Source organism: Elgaria multicarinata, chromosome 10, assembly GCF_023053635.1.
Source record: "Elgaria multicarinata webbii isolate HBS135686 ecotype San Diego chromosome 10, rElgMul1.1.pri, whole genome shotgun sequence".
NCBI classification, from domain to species: domain Eukaryota; kingdom Metazoa; phylum Chordata; class Lepidosauria; order Squamata; family Anguidae; genus Elgaria; species Elgaria multicarinata.
In genome coordinates, this window is record NC_086180.1 from 94166247 (window position 1) to 94185230 (window position 18984).

Genomic DNA, 18984 nt, shown 5'->3' on the forward strand with positions numbered 1-18984 from the left:
CAAGATCTAAATTAGCATCCTATATGCTTTTAAGTATTAAGTCCCATAGGGGTAGCCATGCTAGCTACATTGAAAAGACTCCTGTGGCACCTTAAAAACTACAATAAATTATGTCATAATAAACTGCTTGATGTTCAAGGTGCCTCAGAAATATATTGTCGTGTTGTCTTTTTAAGTGTTGGTATCCTTACCAGTCTTTGTACTGGAACTAAGTCAGATTAGAAAAAATAGCAAGTTCAATTCACTTGGAAGATTGCCTTTATAGCTCGAATTACTAATATTTTCAAACATATTTTTTTCGTTTATGATTGGATTATTCAAATATGGTACTGGATTAGTTTGTTCATGTTTGTTAGACACAACCAATTTTCAGTAGTTAGGTTTGCTGCTGACTGTTGGCAGAAAATAAAATTTTATAAATTAGGCAACATATTTTCAGAGGGTTCTATAATTCCTTCTTGACATTCACTCTGATTTATGTCTTGATTTGTTACTTTCTGTAATCTACAGCTGGAGGGGAGTCTTCATGCAGTCCTGTTTTTCCCCGAAAACAAAAAGGTGATTATTGTGTGTGTCTGATATCACAGTTTCTATGTTTTCCTTCCTGTTTTCATATGTAGCTTTTGATAATTAAATAATAGCAGCTTTCAACCATTTTCTTTTTTCCTTGGGTTTTGCTGTTTTCAAAATTGGCCACGTTTAATATGAATGTTCCTTTTAAATATAACATGCTTTGAACAAAATGCACTTTTTTTACACATCACATTTGATTTGTTCATTTTTATTTCAACATTTGTGACCTTTGTTTAATGCATGCGTATCTACTGGATATTTTCAACTACTCTGTGTATATAATGTTCTCTTACTAACATAGCTGATAATATGATTTATTAAACTAGAATGTTGAACTTAAACTGTTCTCATCTCCTCAGCTCTTATTTGGCTCTTATTATTTCATTAGTCTTTCAATTCAAAGACTAATGAAGCCATGGATCTCATCCAAAAAGCTAAGGCCACTGCCAAGAAAGTGGGAATTGGACAGGGCCCACAGCATCTCCGACAACATCATAAGCCATGTCAAGGGTACTGACAAGCTTTCTCATACCAATCCCGCCAACGACCGGGTCATGCCTTTCAATACCAACCACCCCAATACCATAGGGGAAAAATATATTTATTTATTTATTTATTTACCCGGCAAACTCAGCCTCCCACTGGCAGGAACTCTTCGAAACGCTGCCTGACTTCCACCTGACTCAGCCATCATTCAGGAGTATTCTGAGGCCATAGTATTTAACTTGGACGCACATCACGACAGACAATTGAGTTTGTCGGATCATTTGCTCAGGGTACTTGATAGAATTTGACGCCCTCCCTCCCCTCGACACCATGAACATCACTCCTCCATCAGATATTCTCAGAACGCAGATGGCATCTCTCATCATGGAAGGCGCTATACAGAGAGTGCCTCCAAACGATGTCAAGAGGGGCATTTTCTCCCATTTCCACCTCAGTAGCCAACCCCCTGGTCTGGTGGACAGACAAGAACAACCTTGTACAAGGCCTCCCATTTCTTCGTCCAGAGCCTTCCCTGACATAATTCCTTTTGGGGATAGGGCACTTATTCTGGGACCTTAACAGTACAAGGCCATTGGGTCAGCCATCGACTCCTCCTGACACATCAATTACTTGGAGCTCCTTGCAGTTAAAAAAAAAAAGCAAGCCCTACAATAGTTTGAGTCAGAATTCTGAGGGCACAGTGTCAAAATTCTCACTGACAACACATTGGCGCTCTGGCACGTAAACAAACAAGGCAGAACTCACTCCGTGGACCTTATTTCTCTAACAATAGACATTTTCAACTGGGCAATCATGAATAGCATTACACTTTCGGCAGCCCATATCGCTGGCAAAGAGAATCACCTGGCCTATACATTGAGTCTGAATTTTTATGATGCTCACGAATGGCGGCTGTCTCACGAAGTCCTATACCATCTCTTTGATCTTTGGGGACAACTGACCATCGATCTCTTCGCTTCTACAGAGAATGCAATATTTCCCAGATATTGCTCCAGGTTGGGAAGAAGCCTCGGCTTGCTAGGAGACGCCTTCCTCAGATCATGGGGAGGGGAGTTTGGAGGTAGCATACAACTGGTATGACTAGCAGGTGTTAATAGACTTACCTTGCATGGGTTTGTCTAATCCCCTTTTAAAGCCATCAAAATTGGTGGCCATCACTGTATCTTCCATAGTTTAACTATGTGTGGTGTAAAGAAGTACTTACTTTTATCTGTCCTGGTTCTTCCACCAATCAGCTTCATGAGAACTTGTATCCAATTTTGCTTAACCTACATGAAGCCATTGGGGGCGGTCATTAGAGGATTTGGAGCCAGGTGTCATCAATACACTGATGACACACAGCTCTATTTCCCTGTGACATCTGAATCAGGTGAGACTGTGTGTCCTGGATCAGTGCCTGAACTCAGTAATGGGCTGGATGAGGGCCAATAAACTGAAGCTGAATCCTAGCAAGATGGAAGCCCTGTGATTGAGTGGTATTCGATTCCAGGAGATAGGCTCATTGTCTGTTCTGGATGGGCTTGCACTCCATCTGAAAAATTAGGTTCGTAGTATGGGATTACTCTTAAACCCATCATTGCTGCTGGTTGCCCAAGTGGCCATGGTGGCTCGGAGTACCTTTTAACAGCTTCAGCTGATTCGCCAACTATGGCCTCTTCTGGATAGGGATAACTTGGCCACAATTATACAGGCGTTAGTAACCTCAAGACTGTATTACTGCAACATGCTTTATATGGGGCTGCCCTTAAACCTGCTCCGGAAGCTGGAGCTAGTGCAGAACGCAGCAGTTCGGTTGTTGTCAGGAGCTGCTCCTTTTCAGCATGTAACACCTTTGCTGAATGAACTGCACTGGGTGCCTATTCGCTACTAGGCCAGGTTTAAGGTTTTGGTACTAGTGTACAAAGCCTAAACAACTTGAAACCAGGATACCTAAGAGAGCACCTTCTCCCTTACCAACCTGCCCAGTCACTGAGGTTGTTAGAGGGCATGCGCTTGGTGATTCCACGTGGACTGGAGTCCACCAGGAAAAGAGCCTTTACTATGGTGGCCCCTTTTCTTTGGAATTCCCTGCCCCTGGAGGTCAGGCATTATCTCAAATTCCCAGATGCCCAAATTCCCAACCTTGTTTTCAAAAAGGTTGTAGATTCCTGCTGTACACAGCATTCTAAATGTGATTTCACAACAGATTTGTATAATAGTAGTGCATGGTTGGAAGCCATGTTGATTCTTTTTCAGCAGGGCTTATCCTTCTGTATGCTTACTAATTTCAGCCAATTTACCCAGAACAAACATTAAATTAACTGGTCTGTAATTGCCTGGATCTCCCCTGGATCCCATTTTAAAAATTAGCATTGCAGTGGCCATTTTCCAGTCCTCTAGTACAGAGGCCAAACTTAGGGACATGTTACATATTTTTGTTAGAAAATCAGCAGTTTCTCATTTGAGCCCTTTAAGAATTCTAGGATAGATACCATCTGGGTGTAGCAATTTATTAGCTTGCAATTTTCCTAGATCAGAAACTTCATCTCTTGTCACCATTATTTCTTCTTTGTGGTCTCTGTGGATCACACATATGGGCTCTACAGCTGCATGGAGCTTGTTTCAGGAAATTTCCATAGCTGAGACAAACGTTTTTGTGAGGAACCCACCCACCACCATCCACTGCACATGTCTCACAGCTTCTACCCTTCTCCACAGTTCTCTTTCAGCTGCCTTGCTGAAAGGACGTCTCATTAGGAGCTTCTGTCTTTCTCTTGAGAAAACGTTTGGGAGTGCTGAGGTTTAGTTTTTTTGTGTCGCTGCTGCCTTTGTCGTTTTGTTCTTCCCAGAAAAAAAACATTGTTACTCGTTTGTTACTTTTCCTTCAGCGATCTTCAATTGTGTTGAGAGGCCCACTTAAAAAAATGTGTTGAATGTGGCAGCAAACTTTCCCCAACAGATGGACAATCCCTTTGTTTGATTTGTTTGGGAGAGGCCAACATCATTGCTACCTGTCGCGACTATATGAGATTCACAAAAAGGTTGCTATCCAACGAGTCATTCCTTACAGTACTACTGACAGGTTTTTCTCCCGTTACTTCACGGTGCTGAAGAAGGACAGAGGACTTCAGCCTATTCTGGACTTGAGACGACTCAATGCTTACATCAGAAACAAAAATTTCTGGATGACTACACTCTTTTCAATAATGCCTCTCCTTTGGAAGGGCGTATTGTTTGCTTCCATAGACTTAGATGCGTACTTTCCTATAGCGATACAGGACATTCATCAGAAGTACCTGAGGTTCATCATAGGTACCAACATGTTTCAATTCAGAGTGCTCCTGCTCGGGCTAACCACAGCCCCCAGATTTTTTTACAAAATGTATGGCAGTGGTTTGTGCATTCATTTGTCTACAGGGGGTGGAAATCTGCCCATAATAGACAATGGCTCCTGGTGGCATCTTCGAAGGAAAAGCTATCAAAAGCAATGTGGCTAGTCTTCGATTTGCTGAGCTCCCTGCATCTCATGGTAAATACAGAGAAATCCGGGCTCATTCCATCTCAACTATTCCTTTTATTTAAAGCCGTTCTCAATGCTGATACGGAGAGACCCTGCCTTCCTCAGGACAGAGCTATTGCCCTCTCTACTCTCATGGGTGAAATTATGAGCAATGGCGATACAACTGCGTTTGAAGTACAGAGACTTTTGGCGCTTATGGCATCCACCGTTACAGTTGTCTGATGGGCAAGGCTTCGAATGTGGGACTTGCATGGATGGTTCCTAACAGTTTTCTAGAACAATGACAATGCTCGAAGGATCAAGGTGTTGATACTGAGCTATGTGCAAGGGACTTTACATTGGTGGACTTGCATGGACTATTTGCTACTGTACATACCCGTTACACCACCTTCTCCATCTCACATATTTTATTATTTATTTATTTCGTATCTATACCGCCCAATAGCCGAAGCTCTCTGGGCAGTTCACGTACTCATAACTGATGCTTCTCTGCTCATTTGGGGAGCTCATTGTGTTCCTCTTTGATCCCAGTGAATGTAGCATGGGAGAGACAGACTGTTTCACATCAAAAGAAAGTTCTTTAGTCTTCTGACTGGCCACATAGTGTGAGTTCTTACAGACCACATGACTGTGTTGTGGTATATAAACAAAGAAAGAGGAACCCACTCTTAGGTGGCACGGATGACATTAATGATTTTTGACTTGGTAATCTGCAGGGGAATCTCACTTTCGGTTCTACATATTGCCAGATGAGATAATTGCCTAGCGGACTTGCTCAGCAGAGTTTAGGAGAACTCACATGAATGGCAGCTAAACCTGTAATTCTGTCTCAGATTTTTCAGAAATGGAGAATTCCTGAGGTAGACTTGTTTGCAAAACCTCAAAATATGGTTTGTCGCCTAATTTGCTTGAGAGCAGGAATTGGGAAGAGATCCCTAGAGCATATGTTCCAGATCGTGTGGAATGGGACTTGGTTTTATCTATTTCTCCCATTCCTACTCATTCTGAGGGTATTGCAAAAAGTGTGTGGACCACACAGACTGCATCATAGTCACTCCTTGGTGGCCAAGACAAACTTGCTACAAACGAGGTATCAAGCCAGGATCCATCACCTTGATTTATAGACACTCAGACTCAGAGCATGGAGAATCTCGATACTGTGACTGAATTCAGTACAGAGGTCAACTGCGTTTTACAGCAGCCTGAAAGCCAGCAATGAGGAAATTGTAGACGGTGAAATGGATTTCCTGCCTAAATATGCAGATATTCAAGAGTTCCAGCCTTGTTCAGTCTTTTTAAAGGACATACTTACTTTTCTGCACTCGCTATATGCTAAAGGGCTGAAATTATCAATACGTGTATGTTTGGTTGCTTTATCTGCTTTTCATGGTTCTATCCAGGTTTTTCACTATTTACCCATCCTCCTATTGTCCAATGGTTCCTAAAGGGCATTAAGAATCTTGCTCCCCTAATCCAGTGTTTTTAAACCAATGGCAGCCTTGAACATCATACTACATTCTTGGAATATTGCATTTTTTATTGCTTTCACAATAGCGTGCAGATTGAGTGAGTTGGCTCCTGATTTTCCACAAAGAAAAAGTTGTTCTTAGACTGGATGTGACCTTTTTTGCCGAAGGTCATGTCAGACTTTCACGTCAGTTGAGTTAGTTTTACGAACCTTTTTCCCCATCCCCTTCTACTCTAGTAAAATTGGTGTTACATTCGCTCAATGTAAGGAGGGCTAGAACAGACAATTTTCATAAGACTCAGGAGTAATTTGTCTGTTAGGGTAGTTGTAAGCAAGGACAGCCAGTATTGTCACAAAGACTTGCAGTCTGGATTGTAAATACTATCAAATTGGCTTACAACAGTGTATTGTTGAAGGTAGTGATGAGGTTTGACCAAATTCACAAAACCGCATTTATAGCAACAGGGATTGCAGTTTCTTCTACTACTCCCTCCAGTCCAAGCATCTCCGGGCATCTGTTTGGCATGGCAAAATGGAATGTTTGTAGTTTTGTGGATTGGGGATCTGATCTAGATTTTTATATTAAGAAATTTAAACTACAGCTAGGCAAATGCTAATGAGTCATCTTTTAAATAAATGAATTAGTATTTCTCAAATATTTTTATGGTTCTTCTTTGTGGTCTCTGTGCATCACACATATGGGCTCTGTGCCTGCGCAGGGCCAGCTTCGGAAACTTCTCTAGCTGAAAGTCTTTTAGGCGGGAACCCCTCCCCCACTGTCCACTGAGCATGCTCAGGGGTTCCCGCCTAATCCCCTCAGTTCTCTTCAACCGCCTGTGGGTCAACAGCTTGTGGAGACTTCTCATGTGTGGTATACTTTACCTCAGCTGAAAATATTCTATTTTCCTTCTTGTCTTTTCTCTCCAGTTTTCTAACCTTTTCTATTTAGTTATTAAAAAAAAAGGATTTGTTTGTTGTTACTTAGCCTTGTGGCTTATGGCACATCAAGGCCTCTTCAAGAAGTACCCCGTTTGCGGGCTAAAGATCATGCAAACTGATGGACACTCACTTTGTTTGCTCTGCTTGGGATTCCACACATTGTGGAATCTTGTGTGTTTGTTTAAGTTCTCGAGGCAAACGAGAAAGAACCGCTCAGACTGCCTTCGGGTGATACTCTGGGATAAGGCGTTGGAGGCAGTGGAGAAACCGAGACTATCTCAACGCTCCAAATCTCCTATCGTAATGGAGTCTATGCCCCAACTTCCTCCAGCACGGAGTGAGCCTTACCGGTTCCCCCCTCCTCCTCCTCTCAGTCCGCATCCGCAAGGGCGGCAAAAGATTTCTAAGAGAGCGAGAGGGTGTTCTGAGGCACACGACCGTCAGAGGAATAAGAGCAAAACTCAAGAATATAAATGCGAGGAAAAAGTCGTCGATACTGATTGGTCAATACCGAGGAGCCCGGTATCAAACACATCTGTACCGAGGCATGCGGCAGGGCATAGGAGCCCTATGTCGAGCCTTTCACTGCAAAGGTCTCCGCCCGATACCGAGGCTATCGCTTTCCCTACCTATAAGCCTGGTACCGAGGCTATTGTTTCCGAGACCATACTCAATACCGAGACGGGCGACTCTATCCTCGCCACCGGTACTGAACCCTCTGCAGCAAACAGAGCGTATTGCTGACTCGCCGGCACCGTCTCCATTACGGATCATCACGGTACCGGCTGACGACCTTACCATAAGGGCATCGGTCTCGGAAGGCAAAATTAGAGGTTCGTCCATGGATAATACCTCGGCTGATCGGGGCCTTTTCCCCCTTGATACCGAGAAGAGCCACAACCCATCGATACCGACAGATGTCGGTACCGATAAATGCCAAAGCAACCGTCAGTCGATACCGAAGGTTATCGGTTCTGACACGCATCGCCTTATGGTTAAGCCCGGGACCATTCACCAGCTTTAACTCATTCAGGTCGCCAGTATGCCACCCATGGCGAACGACCTATGTCCCCTCCAAGAATGCGGGACTATTATGCTGATTGGCAACCTCCCCAGTATCCTCTGTATTATTATGAGGATTGGAGACACAGAAGGCACCTAGATTACTATTATCAGTACCCACAACCACCCTCCGACAATGTCCCGTCCACCTCTCCCAGAGGATGTCATGGCCATGCCACCGCCGCCTCTACCATTGGTACCGAGGCGTGCTCCGCAACCGATGCAAACTGCAGTACCAACCGCTCGGTACCGTCGCAAGCATTGCAGACGTTGCCTACATCAGACATGGGACTGGATGTTCCATCGGAGGAGGATTACCAATCGGACTCCTCACAAGATACATCACCACCAGATGACCTCGTGGTCACTGCAGACGTGGTGTCGCCTTCAGAGGACTTAGTAAACTTTACTGATCAGGTACAAAGAACGGCAACGTCCCTAGGGACTCAAATATCCCAACCTATAGAGAAATTTAATGACCCAGTTTACGATGATGTATACTGTGGGTCATCAACCCCAGTGGCTATTCCATATTTGCCTGTGCTGCTGCGCACAGCTCAACAATCATGGAAGCTGCCCTCCTCTATGCCACAATGTCAAGGAGGCTAGACAACATATATTTATAAGATACAGGACTAAATTGTCCCGTTCCTATTTACAAAACCTAACTCAATAATACTCAGATAATGCACCAGTGGACAAAGAAGGCCGTAGGTTGCACGGCCTGGGGAGAAGAGTATACTCTTCTACAGCTTTATCCCTCCGTGTGCATAATTACCAAGCCACAATGGCAAAACATAAGCTCTCTTTATGGGAGGAGATTACATCTCTCTCTGGATTCTTGCCAGATGACCAAAGGGAACTGGCAGATGTTTTTGTACTGAGGCTATGAGACTTTCTCGACAATAGCTTAATACAGCACGCCACGCTACAGACTGTGCCTCAAAGCCATGGTAGTTTCCATTGCTCTACGAAGGCATGCATAGCTAAGGTCCGCAGGGCTGTCCCAGCAGGCACGCACCCGCATAGAGGACCTGCCGTTCGATGGAAGCCAGATCTAACCACTACTGTTAGAGTCACCATGGCTGGCCTCCTCGGTAGCAATAATAAGTAGCTTCTTCAGTACACTGAAACTCTCGATACCGAGACTTGCAACAACATAACTAGCTTCTTCAGTGCCGAGCCTGAAACCTCTTGGTACCGAGACTGCTCTCAATACCGAGACTGGCAACAATATAACTAGCTTCTTCGGTACTGAGAATGAATCTCTCAATGCCAAGACTGGCAACAATATAGCTTCTTTGGTACAGACTGGAACCCTCAATACCAAGAGTGGCAATTACATAACTAGCATCTTCAATACAGACGCTGGAATTCTTAATGCTGAGACTGGCAATAACATAACTGGCTTTTTTGGTACTAAGGTTGGAACTTTTGGTACTGAGACTGACAATAACAACTGGCTTCTTCGGTACCAAGACTGGAATTTTTGGTACTGAAAATGACAATAACATAACTGGTTTCTTCAGTACCAAGGCTGGAATCCTTGATACCGAGATTGGCAATAACATTAATAGCTTCTTTGGTGCAAACGCTGAGACTCTTGATACCAAGAGGGCATCTCGCATGCAGCTTCAATGTCAGAGGGTGAGATGTAATATCTCTCCCCTCCAAAGCCAATGGACATCTGTCCACCACCAGGCAGTGTATATCTTGCAGGCTAACCACCAATTGCAAGGTCCCCATTCCAGAGTCTCTACACTCTGAGTGCTTTGCTTTCAATGGAGAGCGTTTTATTACCATGATGTCTGATGTCATCATTTGGGGGGGGCCCTCCCTTGGAAGAGGAGGGGACAATGTTAAATGGGCCACGTCTCCTGAGAATACCATACAAGCATGGATACTGGCTTCAGTACCGTGATGGGGATACGTACAACCGAGATCACTGTCATTGCAACCGATAAACAGGGCTCAGCTGTTACAGCCACAATGCGTCAGCACAATTACTTAGCTCTTCCCCATTCCACCCCCATTCCATGGGACATCAGGAGATCAACTTGGGGAAGATGAGTTAGAGCATAAGAATAGACCTGATTCCCTTCAATCCTTTGAGGACTATCAGTCGGTCTCAACATTGCTCTTTTCTGCATCACCTACACAGGGCAGAACCTCCTTTGGAGGACTTATACCACTTCCCGGTCATTGAGGATGACCAGGCTTGGTATTGAGACACATAACTAGGTAAATAAATTGCAGGATTTTGTATCTCATGCTGTATGTACTCAGAAGCCAACTCTAGTGTCGATATTTTTCCTCCCAACACTGCTTCTGACAGTTAAAAATTCCTGGAAGGGCCCTTCTTGATGGCCCTGACATTGGAAAGTGCAGAATCTTTACAAAAGGTCCAGTAATGGACATGTTTTTTTTCCTTTTCTTTATGCACCCATGTTCCAATTCTATATTAGTTCTGTTAGCCCCAAGGGAAGTTTTCAGAACATACTCATCTGCTTTGGGCCCCAGAGTCATACACTATCTAGTTATGATGTCTAGATCCAACTTTTCCTCTTGTCAGCAACTTTACATGACCCGTCACTTCACTGTGAGTTGAGAGCGATGGTGCGCGCTCTGGCGCTTCGCATGCATACCTATGATTAGCAGGTCTCACTCTGAACTAGATTGATGATTTACCATTCGAGGGTGAAGGATTGTTCAATCTCATTGCTCATCTCGTTTCCTGCATCAGAACCAGCAAATTACAGATGACACACTGTCCTTCTTAATGCTGCTTCTCAGAAGGGAGTATGTTTTGCCCCATACACATAAAGTATGCATACTTCCATATAGCCATTCAGAACACTCGCCACAGGTACCTTGGGTTTATTATAGGTACCGATATGTCCCAGTTCGGGTGCGTCTATGGACCTAAGCACAGCCCACCGAATGTTTGCAAAATCTATGGCAGTTCATTGCCTACACAGGGTGAAAGTCTACCTATATTTAGACAACTGGCTTCTAGTAGCATCTTAGAAGAGGATGCTATCGAAGGCAGTGGGAGTAATCCTCAATTTATTGAGCTCTCTGGACCGCATAGTAGAAACCACAATGTTAGACTGTCAATCCTTACCCCCTGATAAATGGGACATAATTCTAGCGGCTAAGAAACAAGTCATATGCTACCAAATGGGAAGCTCATTCCTCCTTTGCACTAAGCAGGAATGAGAAACCCCTTTCAGAGCCTATTTCCACCATCCTCACTTTCCTTTTTCCTTGTTAAAAGAGGCCTTAAGTTTCCTCACTTAGAGTTTATCTGGCAGTTATTTCTGCCTCACATTTATGGATTCAGGGCTGTTCGGTCTTCACTTATCCAGTGGTTAAGCGCTTTATGAAAGGGATGAAAGATACAGTTCCACCCCTTCGTTCCGCAATGGATCCTTTCCGTGGTGCTCAAAGCACTGTCTGCCAAGCCTTTCGAACCGTTGGCAAAGACAGATTTGCATTTACCGACTTTAAGGTGGTATTCCTTGTTGCCATAACGTCTGCTAGACGTGCATCAGAGTTAGTGGCACTCCGTATGGACTCACCTTATACGGTTTTTCATGCTGACAAAGTGGTCCTTAGACCGGACCCAGCTTTCTTCCAAAGGTTGTTTCTCCTTTCACCTTGGGCAGGATTTTACTCTGCCAAGCTTTTTCCTTGAGCCAACAACTCTTCTTGAGTCGACACTACATACGCTGGACAGAACAGTGACTCTCCGGAGATCCCTAAGATTTTTTGTATGTTATGGGTCAAACAAAAGGGACTCCAAGTATCTCTGCAGAGAATATCTGCTTGGGTTTTTCAGACTATTAAATTAGCCTATGAACTTGCTGGCCCCCCGCTGAAGGGGAAAGTGCGCTCTCACTCCACCAGAGGAGGGGCCACTGCTACAGCTTTTGAAAGAGGTATTGCCATACCGGACCTCTGCAAAGCGGATACCTGGTCGACACCTCTGACTTTTTGCCAGTCACTACCGTCTGGACATCAGAGCATGTAGAGACTGTGCCTTTGGGCATGCCGTTTTATCGGCAATCCATTGAATTTTCATCCATCACCTGACACCACCCACCTCCGGGTAGTCAGCCTGTTATTCGCCCATATGTGTGATGCACAGAGACCACGAAGAAGAAAGACAGGTTGTTTACCTGTAACTGTAGTTGTTCGAGTGGTCATCTGTGCAGTCACACAACCCTCCCCACTATGGTGTCATTTTTTGATTACCTGGTGGTTCACCTCAGTGAGACTGTTTAGGCGGTTTCAAGAACTGAGGGGATTAGGCGAGAACCCCTGAGCATGCTCCGTCGACGGTGGGGGAGGGGTTCCCGCCTAAAAGACTTTAAGCTAGAGAAGTTTCTGAAGCTGGCCCTGCGCAAGCGCAGAGCCCATATGTGTGACTGCACAGATGACCACTCGAACAACTACAGTTACAGGTAAGCAACCTGTCTTTCTTTTAAACTCCTGATTGTACCAAACCATAAATCGTTGCTAAAATTAATGACTTGTTAGTCCACTTAAGAACATAAAAAGTGCCATGCTGGATCAGACCAAGGGTCCATCTAGTCTAGGACTCTGTTCACACAGCGTCCAACCAGCTGTCAACCGGGGATCAATAAAGCAGTACATGGGTGCAACAGCACCCTCCCACCCATATTCCCCAGCAACTGGTGCACACACTGCCTTGAATACTAGAGATAGCACACAACCTTCAGGGCTAGTAGCCATTGATAGCCTTCTCCAGGAATTTATCCAACCCCCTTTTAAAGCCATCCAAATTGGTGGCCATCACTACATCTTGTTGTAGTGAGTTCCATAATTTAACTATGTGCTGTGTGGAAGAAGTACTTCCTTTAATTTGTCCTGAATCTCCCACCAATCAGCTTCATGGGATGACCCTGGGTTTTAGTATTTTGAGAGAGGGAGAAAAATGTCTCACTATCCTCGTTCTCTATACAGTGCATTATTTTGTATACCTTTATCATGTCTCCCCTTAGCCTCCTTTTTTCCAAGTTAAACAATCCCAGTTGTTGTAACCTTCCTTCATAGGCTCCAGCCCCTTAATCATTTTAGTTGCCCTTTTCTGCATTTCCCCCCAGCTCTATAATATCCTTTTTTAGTTGTGGTGACCAGAACTGTAGACAGTATTCTAAGTGGGGTCGCACCATAGCTTTGTATAAAGGCAGTAAGATACTAGCAGTTTTATTCTCAATTTCTTTTCTTATAATGCCTAACATGGAGTTTGCCTTCTTTACAGCGGCCGCACACTGGGTTGACATTTTCATCAAGCTGTCCACCACAACCCCGAGATTTCTTTCTTGTTCAGTCACTGCCAGCTCAGATCCCATTAGCTTATACTTGAAGTTGGTTTTTTTTGCCCCAACGTGCATCACCTTACTCTTGCTTACATTGAACCGCATCTGCCATTTGGACGCCCACTCTCCCAGCTTGGAGAGATCCCTTTGGAGCTCTTCGCAATCCCTTTGTGTTTTAACAACCTTAAATAATTTGGTATCATCTAAGTTTCCTTTGATATCGTGACTGTTGTATTTCTTTTCTTTTAATGTTTTTTCACCCATGTATCTCATCTGAACAGTATAATTACAATAAGTACTTTACATGGAGATACTGAATTTTTGTATGTAGTGGTATACTATTAGTTGAAAAGCTAAAAAAAATTGCATTGATTATCAGCTAAAGTACTTCTTGGAGAAGAAGAAAGTTTAGAAGATGACTCTGAAACAAGAACTGAAGTCAGCAACACAGCTTTTGCAGGTAGATTTTCTTATTACTATTTTGTTTGTTTTGGTATCACAAATCTGTTCACTCCATTATTGGTTTTAATCAGTCATAAAAACATTTTCTTCTAGAAAAGTTGTACATAATAATAAAAAACCTTGAAATTAATGATATAAAAACCATGTAGAAATTCCACCCTTGAGAATTAGGTAGAAAAATACTTCTGTATTTCTTTGGTGAATGTATGTCCCTGGGTGAAATCCAGTGTAGTTCTTCAGCTGATAGACGTGCTTCCATCAGCAGAACTGGGAGGGAGTACAATTACTCTTCTCCATTGCAGTCCTGTGCATGCCCTCAAAATCTGCTGTGGAGGGTTGAAATACCCTCTGAAGCAGATTTCCGGGGGTGGGGGTGCTGCAGTGGGGAGGTGTTTTATCCAAGGCAGGGTAAAATACAAATCCTTTATTTAAGAGTATCTATAACAAAAATAGCAGCACTAGCATTATATCTAACAGCCTACCCATTATTATTCCAAATTTCCTTTTATAGGCTGCCTCCCTCCAGCTGGATATAATCCCAGCTCTCTTAAAGGTACAATGTCTTTACAATCACCACATTTCTCCCCCTCTTAAGAAACCTACATAGTCCCATACGGCCAAAGACCTGCTTTTATACCAGTCAGGTACTGGCAGGTTCAGTCTGTGGAGTCTTTGACTCCAGTTTGGTGGGAGTTCAACCCAAATCAACTCGGTGGCAGAACATCACCCCCTAATTCCGATGTCCAATCCCTATAACCCTGTTGGGACAGAAGGACATGCATATATGAGTAGGAGATCCAGGGCACTCTCTCAAGTTGATCAGACAGTTTTAGAACCAGAAAAGGAGAGATTGGAGCTCTCCTATCCCTCAGCATACACTCTTCAAGTCTGATTACTTCTTTATTAGCATGGCAAAGGACCTTGAACTTGAGCTTTTACCAGTTCCTCAAACTTTTTATTTATTTATTTATTATTTATTTATTTTATTTTATTATATTATATTTTTATACCACCCAATAGCCAAAGCTCTCTGGGCGGTTCACAAAACTGAAGAACCCTGCTGTCAAGGGGAAGCCATAATTGATGAACCAGTTGTGCTGCTTACCTCTGAATCTGTGGTTCCCAAGAAGGTTGGTGAACCCCAGATAAATATTAGAGACAGAGTGTTAACTGTTGGAGCAGCCACCACCAATTCTATCATGTGGGAAGCTTCCCTGCTTTGTGTTTCTCTTGGAGGTTCCCCCAGGCTACAGACTCCACACGAAAGGGCTAAACAGGCTCCTGAGTGCTGCAGAATTCATGGGATTGTCTGCCATAGTCTTGAGTTTGTGGTATGCAGAAACCTGTGGCTCATGTCCTAGAATGCCTAAAAGAGAGGTCTCAGCCAAGGAAAAGTCACTAATACCTTTCATCACTTCCATCAACCCTTGGCCAGCATAGCCAGTAGTGAAGGATGATATGAGTTGCACTTCAACAACATCTGACAGGCCACATGCTCCCCATTCCTACACCAGGCACACTCAAGCCTTCCATACCAACTGCTGAAGCAGACCCAGTTGGCCTACTGTCCACTTTCCTGCCAAATCCTCATTCTCTAGAGCAGTGTGAGGTGGAAATCCATCTCTACATGTCCCAAGCCACCCTCTCCCCCTCACGGGATTTTCCGGCACAAAAATACTCTTAATCACAAATACGTGGATGCTTGAGACTATTTACTATTTACTTCAGTCACTAACCAAGTGGGACTTGCTGTTCTACCAGAACTCAAGCAATGTTGGAGGCCATCAGCTACCTGACTGAGATTGGGGCTATATAACCGGTCCCATTGCCAGGAAATTGCTCTGGTGTTTTCTCCATTGTCTTCAGTGCCCAAAAAAAGGAGAATTGGAGATTGAATTTCAAGCACTTTGTGAAACAGGAAGCACTTGTGGGTTGACATACCCCTCAAAAGAAGGACACACAGAATTCTTGATATGAAAGATCCTGTCCAAGAAAAAAACGCCTCTGTAAGGGTCTGCTTCATTTGCAGGGCTCTATCAACTTGGTACCCAATGCGAAGTTCCACTCTTATTTGAGAAATGAGACATTCAGAAACTGTTTTTCTCCCCCCCAAGGACCTCTTTTGTTGTGTTTTTCTTGAAGAAATAAACATTTTTGGATTATGAAAATTGTTTTAGAATTATTTATAAGATGTTATGCTATCCAGCCTTTACTCTCTCCAAATGATTTCTAAAAACCTACATAATAGGAAGGCCTTTATAAGAAGTCTAGAGGTGTAATATTTCTTGAAATTTTTACTCTGTAAAGTTAAAAAAAAAATTCCTTAATCATCTCTCCTAAGATTCCCAGCATAGTTATTGCTTCCATTCCTTAGAAAGACTAGTGATCTACAGTGTTTTTTACTAATAGACATCTAAGGACTTGGGGTGGGGGGAATGCCAATGCATTTCGGACACTCTCTTGTGTCCTTTCTTCAACATTTCTAGGGTGGGGGATTAAAAATCCATCCTGAGGTGTAGAGAGTGTTGAGAAGGGATGAGGGAGATGGGTAATGGCACTGGCAAGACTATGGAGAGCGACAGGATTTCAACGCTCTTGTCAAACAGCTCTCTTACTGTTCCTGACAAACCGTGGTAAATTTGCCCTGCTGGGTTGAGTGTCACAACAAGTAACCCTAAACAACTCTTCTACAAGCCAAGGGTCCTCGGGGTTTGCTTGTCTGTGAAAAACAAGGTTCTGAAGTCACGCTAAGCCACCCTGCAACCACTCATGATAGCAACTCACTATAAATTAGAGTGATGTGCAAACCAGGTCAATAGCTTTCCTTCAGGCTTGTCTCTTCCTTAGTGTTTTATTATTAATCCCCATTTGTGAGCTTTTGTATTTTGTATTTTTGTTTTTGTTTTGGTATTTTGATTGTACATCACCTCAAGCACTCATTGAGTGGAGGGGTGATCCTGAGATATTCTAAATAAATAACAAAAAGCACAGTTCAATTATATGCATGACATTTAAAGTTCCATTGCCTCATCTGCACTTACTGATTGGAGATAACAACAGAAGAATATTACAGGCTGGATGGGGTGGGGTGTCCCCTGGAAGTTTTTCATTTTAGCTTCTATTCATGGTGTTTTTAAAACATACATGTGAATATATTGAAATGGTGCTATATAAATAATAATAATAATAATAATAATAATAATAATAATAATAATAATGGAAAGAAGCTTTTGTATCAAAAGCTCTGAGCACACAACTGTAATCTGTTAATCTGTAGGGAGATAATAATTAGGGATGAAATGGTGGTCAAAGGCTTTTTAGATGAGGCTTTGAAAAAATAGGTGGGGATACGCTCCTGTCCATAAGTGACACTATGGCCATGTTCAGACAACACGCTAAACCATGGTGGTTAAGCATTTTGCGCTAAAGATTATGGTTTAGCATGTCATGTAAACTATTCCTAACCATTCTAGCTACATAACCACAGCTTAAACACACTCATTAACCATTTGCTGCAAAAGTGTTAGCAGCCAAACCATGGCTAATTCTGCCGTCTGAACAGGCCCTAAGACACTTAACTTACCATCATTTCATCGGGTAGGGAAAGAGAATTTAACTGTGTTCCTGCATTTTTACAGACTTGTCTTGCATTTTTATTTTAGCCTCTATGAAGACTGAGTTGACCAGTGAATTAGCTTCTTCATCAAGCCTGTCAAAAGCTGTAAGTTCAGCAGCTGATTCCTCAGGGTGTGACATTATAACTGAACAACCACGATCTCAGCATATGTTACAATCAGAGTCAGACCTGACAAGTTGTGATTTGACAAGTTCGACTAACAAAGGAGATGCTGATGATGACATTCTTAGCCCCAGTCAGATCAGTGCTGCCCACTCAGACCCTACAGTAGACTTGAACAATGGCACCCTGGCATCTTCTCCAATTAGTGAAAGCTCTCAGACGACGACAGAAGGCCCAGATTCAGCTGTCACCCCTTCGGACTGTTCTGAAATGGTATGTACTCAAAAGGTGGGGGGTGGGGTGGCGGCGATCCAAGTGGCTACTGAGGAATCTGTTTCATTGTATCTTTTTTTTTTCAAGGAAGAGTTCAGATTTAGATATAATGTGCTTTTTATCCTCAGCAGCACTGTAAAAGTTAGCTCCTTCTTTAGATAGTTTGATGCCATTTTCCCACTTCTATTATAGCCTTACTTTTACATGACATCAATAACTTAACTACAATCCTGCTAGGCAACTAGATTGGGTAGTGAATCAGTCTATTTTGTACGCACAGAGTAGAGGGCCCTTGCCTCGTACTCCCACTCCTTCCTTGCAGTGCTAAGAATATCACCCCAAGAACAGAGCACTGGGGGGGGGGGGGGCGGGCAGAAAGAGAATCTGCTTCTGTTTCCTGCTGCTGATACCCCTTAAATCATGCAATAGCCCTAAGTGCACTGTTGCATCTGTTTTGTACCCAGTGAGATCTCCTTTAATTAAGACTGCCTGCCACCTTCAGAAGCATTCCTGCATTGAGCAGGGGGTTGGACTCGATGGCCTCATGGGCCCCTTCCAACTCCTCTATGATTCTGTGAAGTTCATCTGCAAACTTGGGGCTTCAGACACTTTTTTTTCACACACACCCCTCCCGCACTGGTGCTTAACATCTATCTTGAAGAACTCTGGAGAGCTCAAAATCTTGATCATTATTTTTTGACATTTTAGTTTATCCTAATAATTGCCCTATGGTAGCAACAGCAATATAACTTTCCAACCAGCATCATTCTAGCTGGGCACAAAAATGATTTATTTTAGACAAAGGGAAATGGGCAGAATTGTGTGTGTAGTTTGCTATTGCTTTTAGTTAGATCTGTAAATATCAGGAGATAGCGAGCATTAAACCAGCATTCACAGAGAGGCTAGAGGCTATTTAGAACTCGGGACATGCTCTTAAGACTTTTTTGAAGCATATAAATTATTATTTTATTATTTTAATAATAATAATTAAAATAATATAGAATATTAAAATATAAAGTATAAAATAATAAATAATAATTATTTTAATTATTTATTATTTACTCTCTTGTATATCCAATAAGTTAGTGTTTGATTTGGAATGATATTACTTTGAGTT

General features: G+C 43.0%; 1 protein-coding gene across 2 annotated transcripts in view; it reads left to right on the forward strand.

Moving 5' to 3' along the window:
• The window catches only part of HTT (huntingtin), a 454111-nt gene that overhangs the window by 96911 nt on the left and 338216 nt on the right, over nt 1-18984 (forward strand). For both annotated transcript variants that reach the window (XM_063135886.1, XM_063135887.1), the window contains exons 10-12: nt 511-558; nt 13773-13853; nt 17518-17867. In XM_063135886.1, coding sequence (XP_062991956.1) covers nt 511-558; nt 13773-13853; nt 17518-17867 — 479 coding nt within the window. The remainder of the gene's footprint in view (nt 1-510; nt 559-13772; nt 13854-17517; nt 17868-18984) is intronic.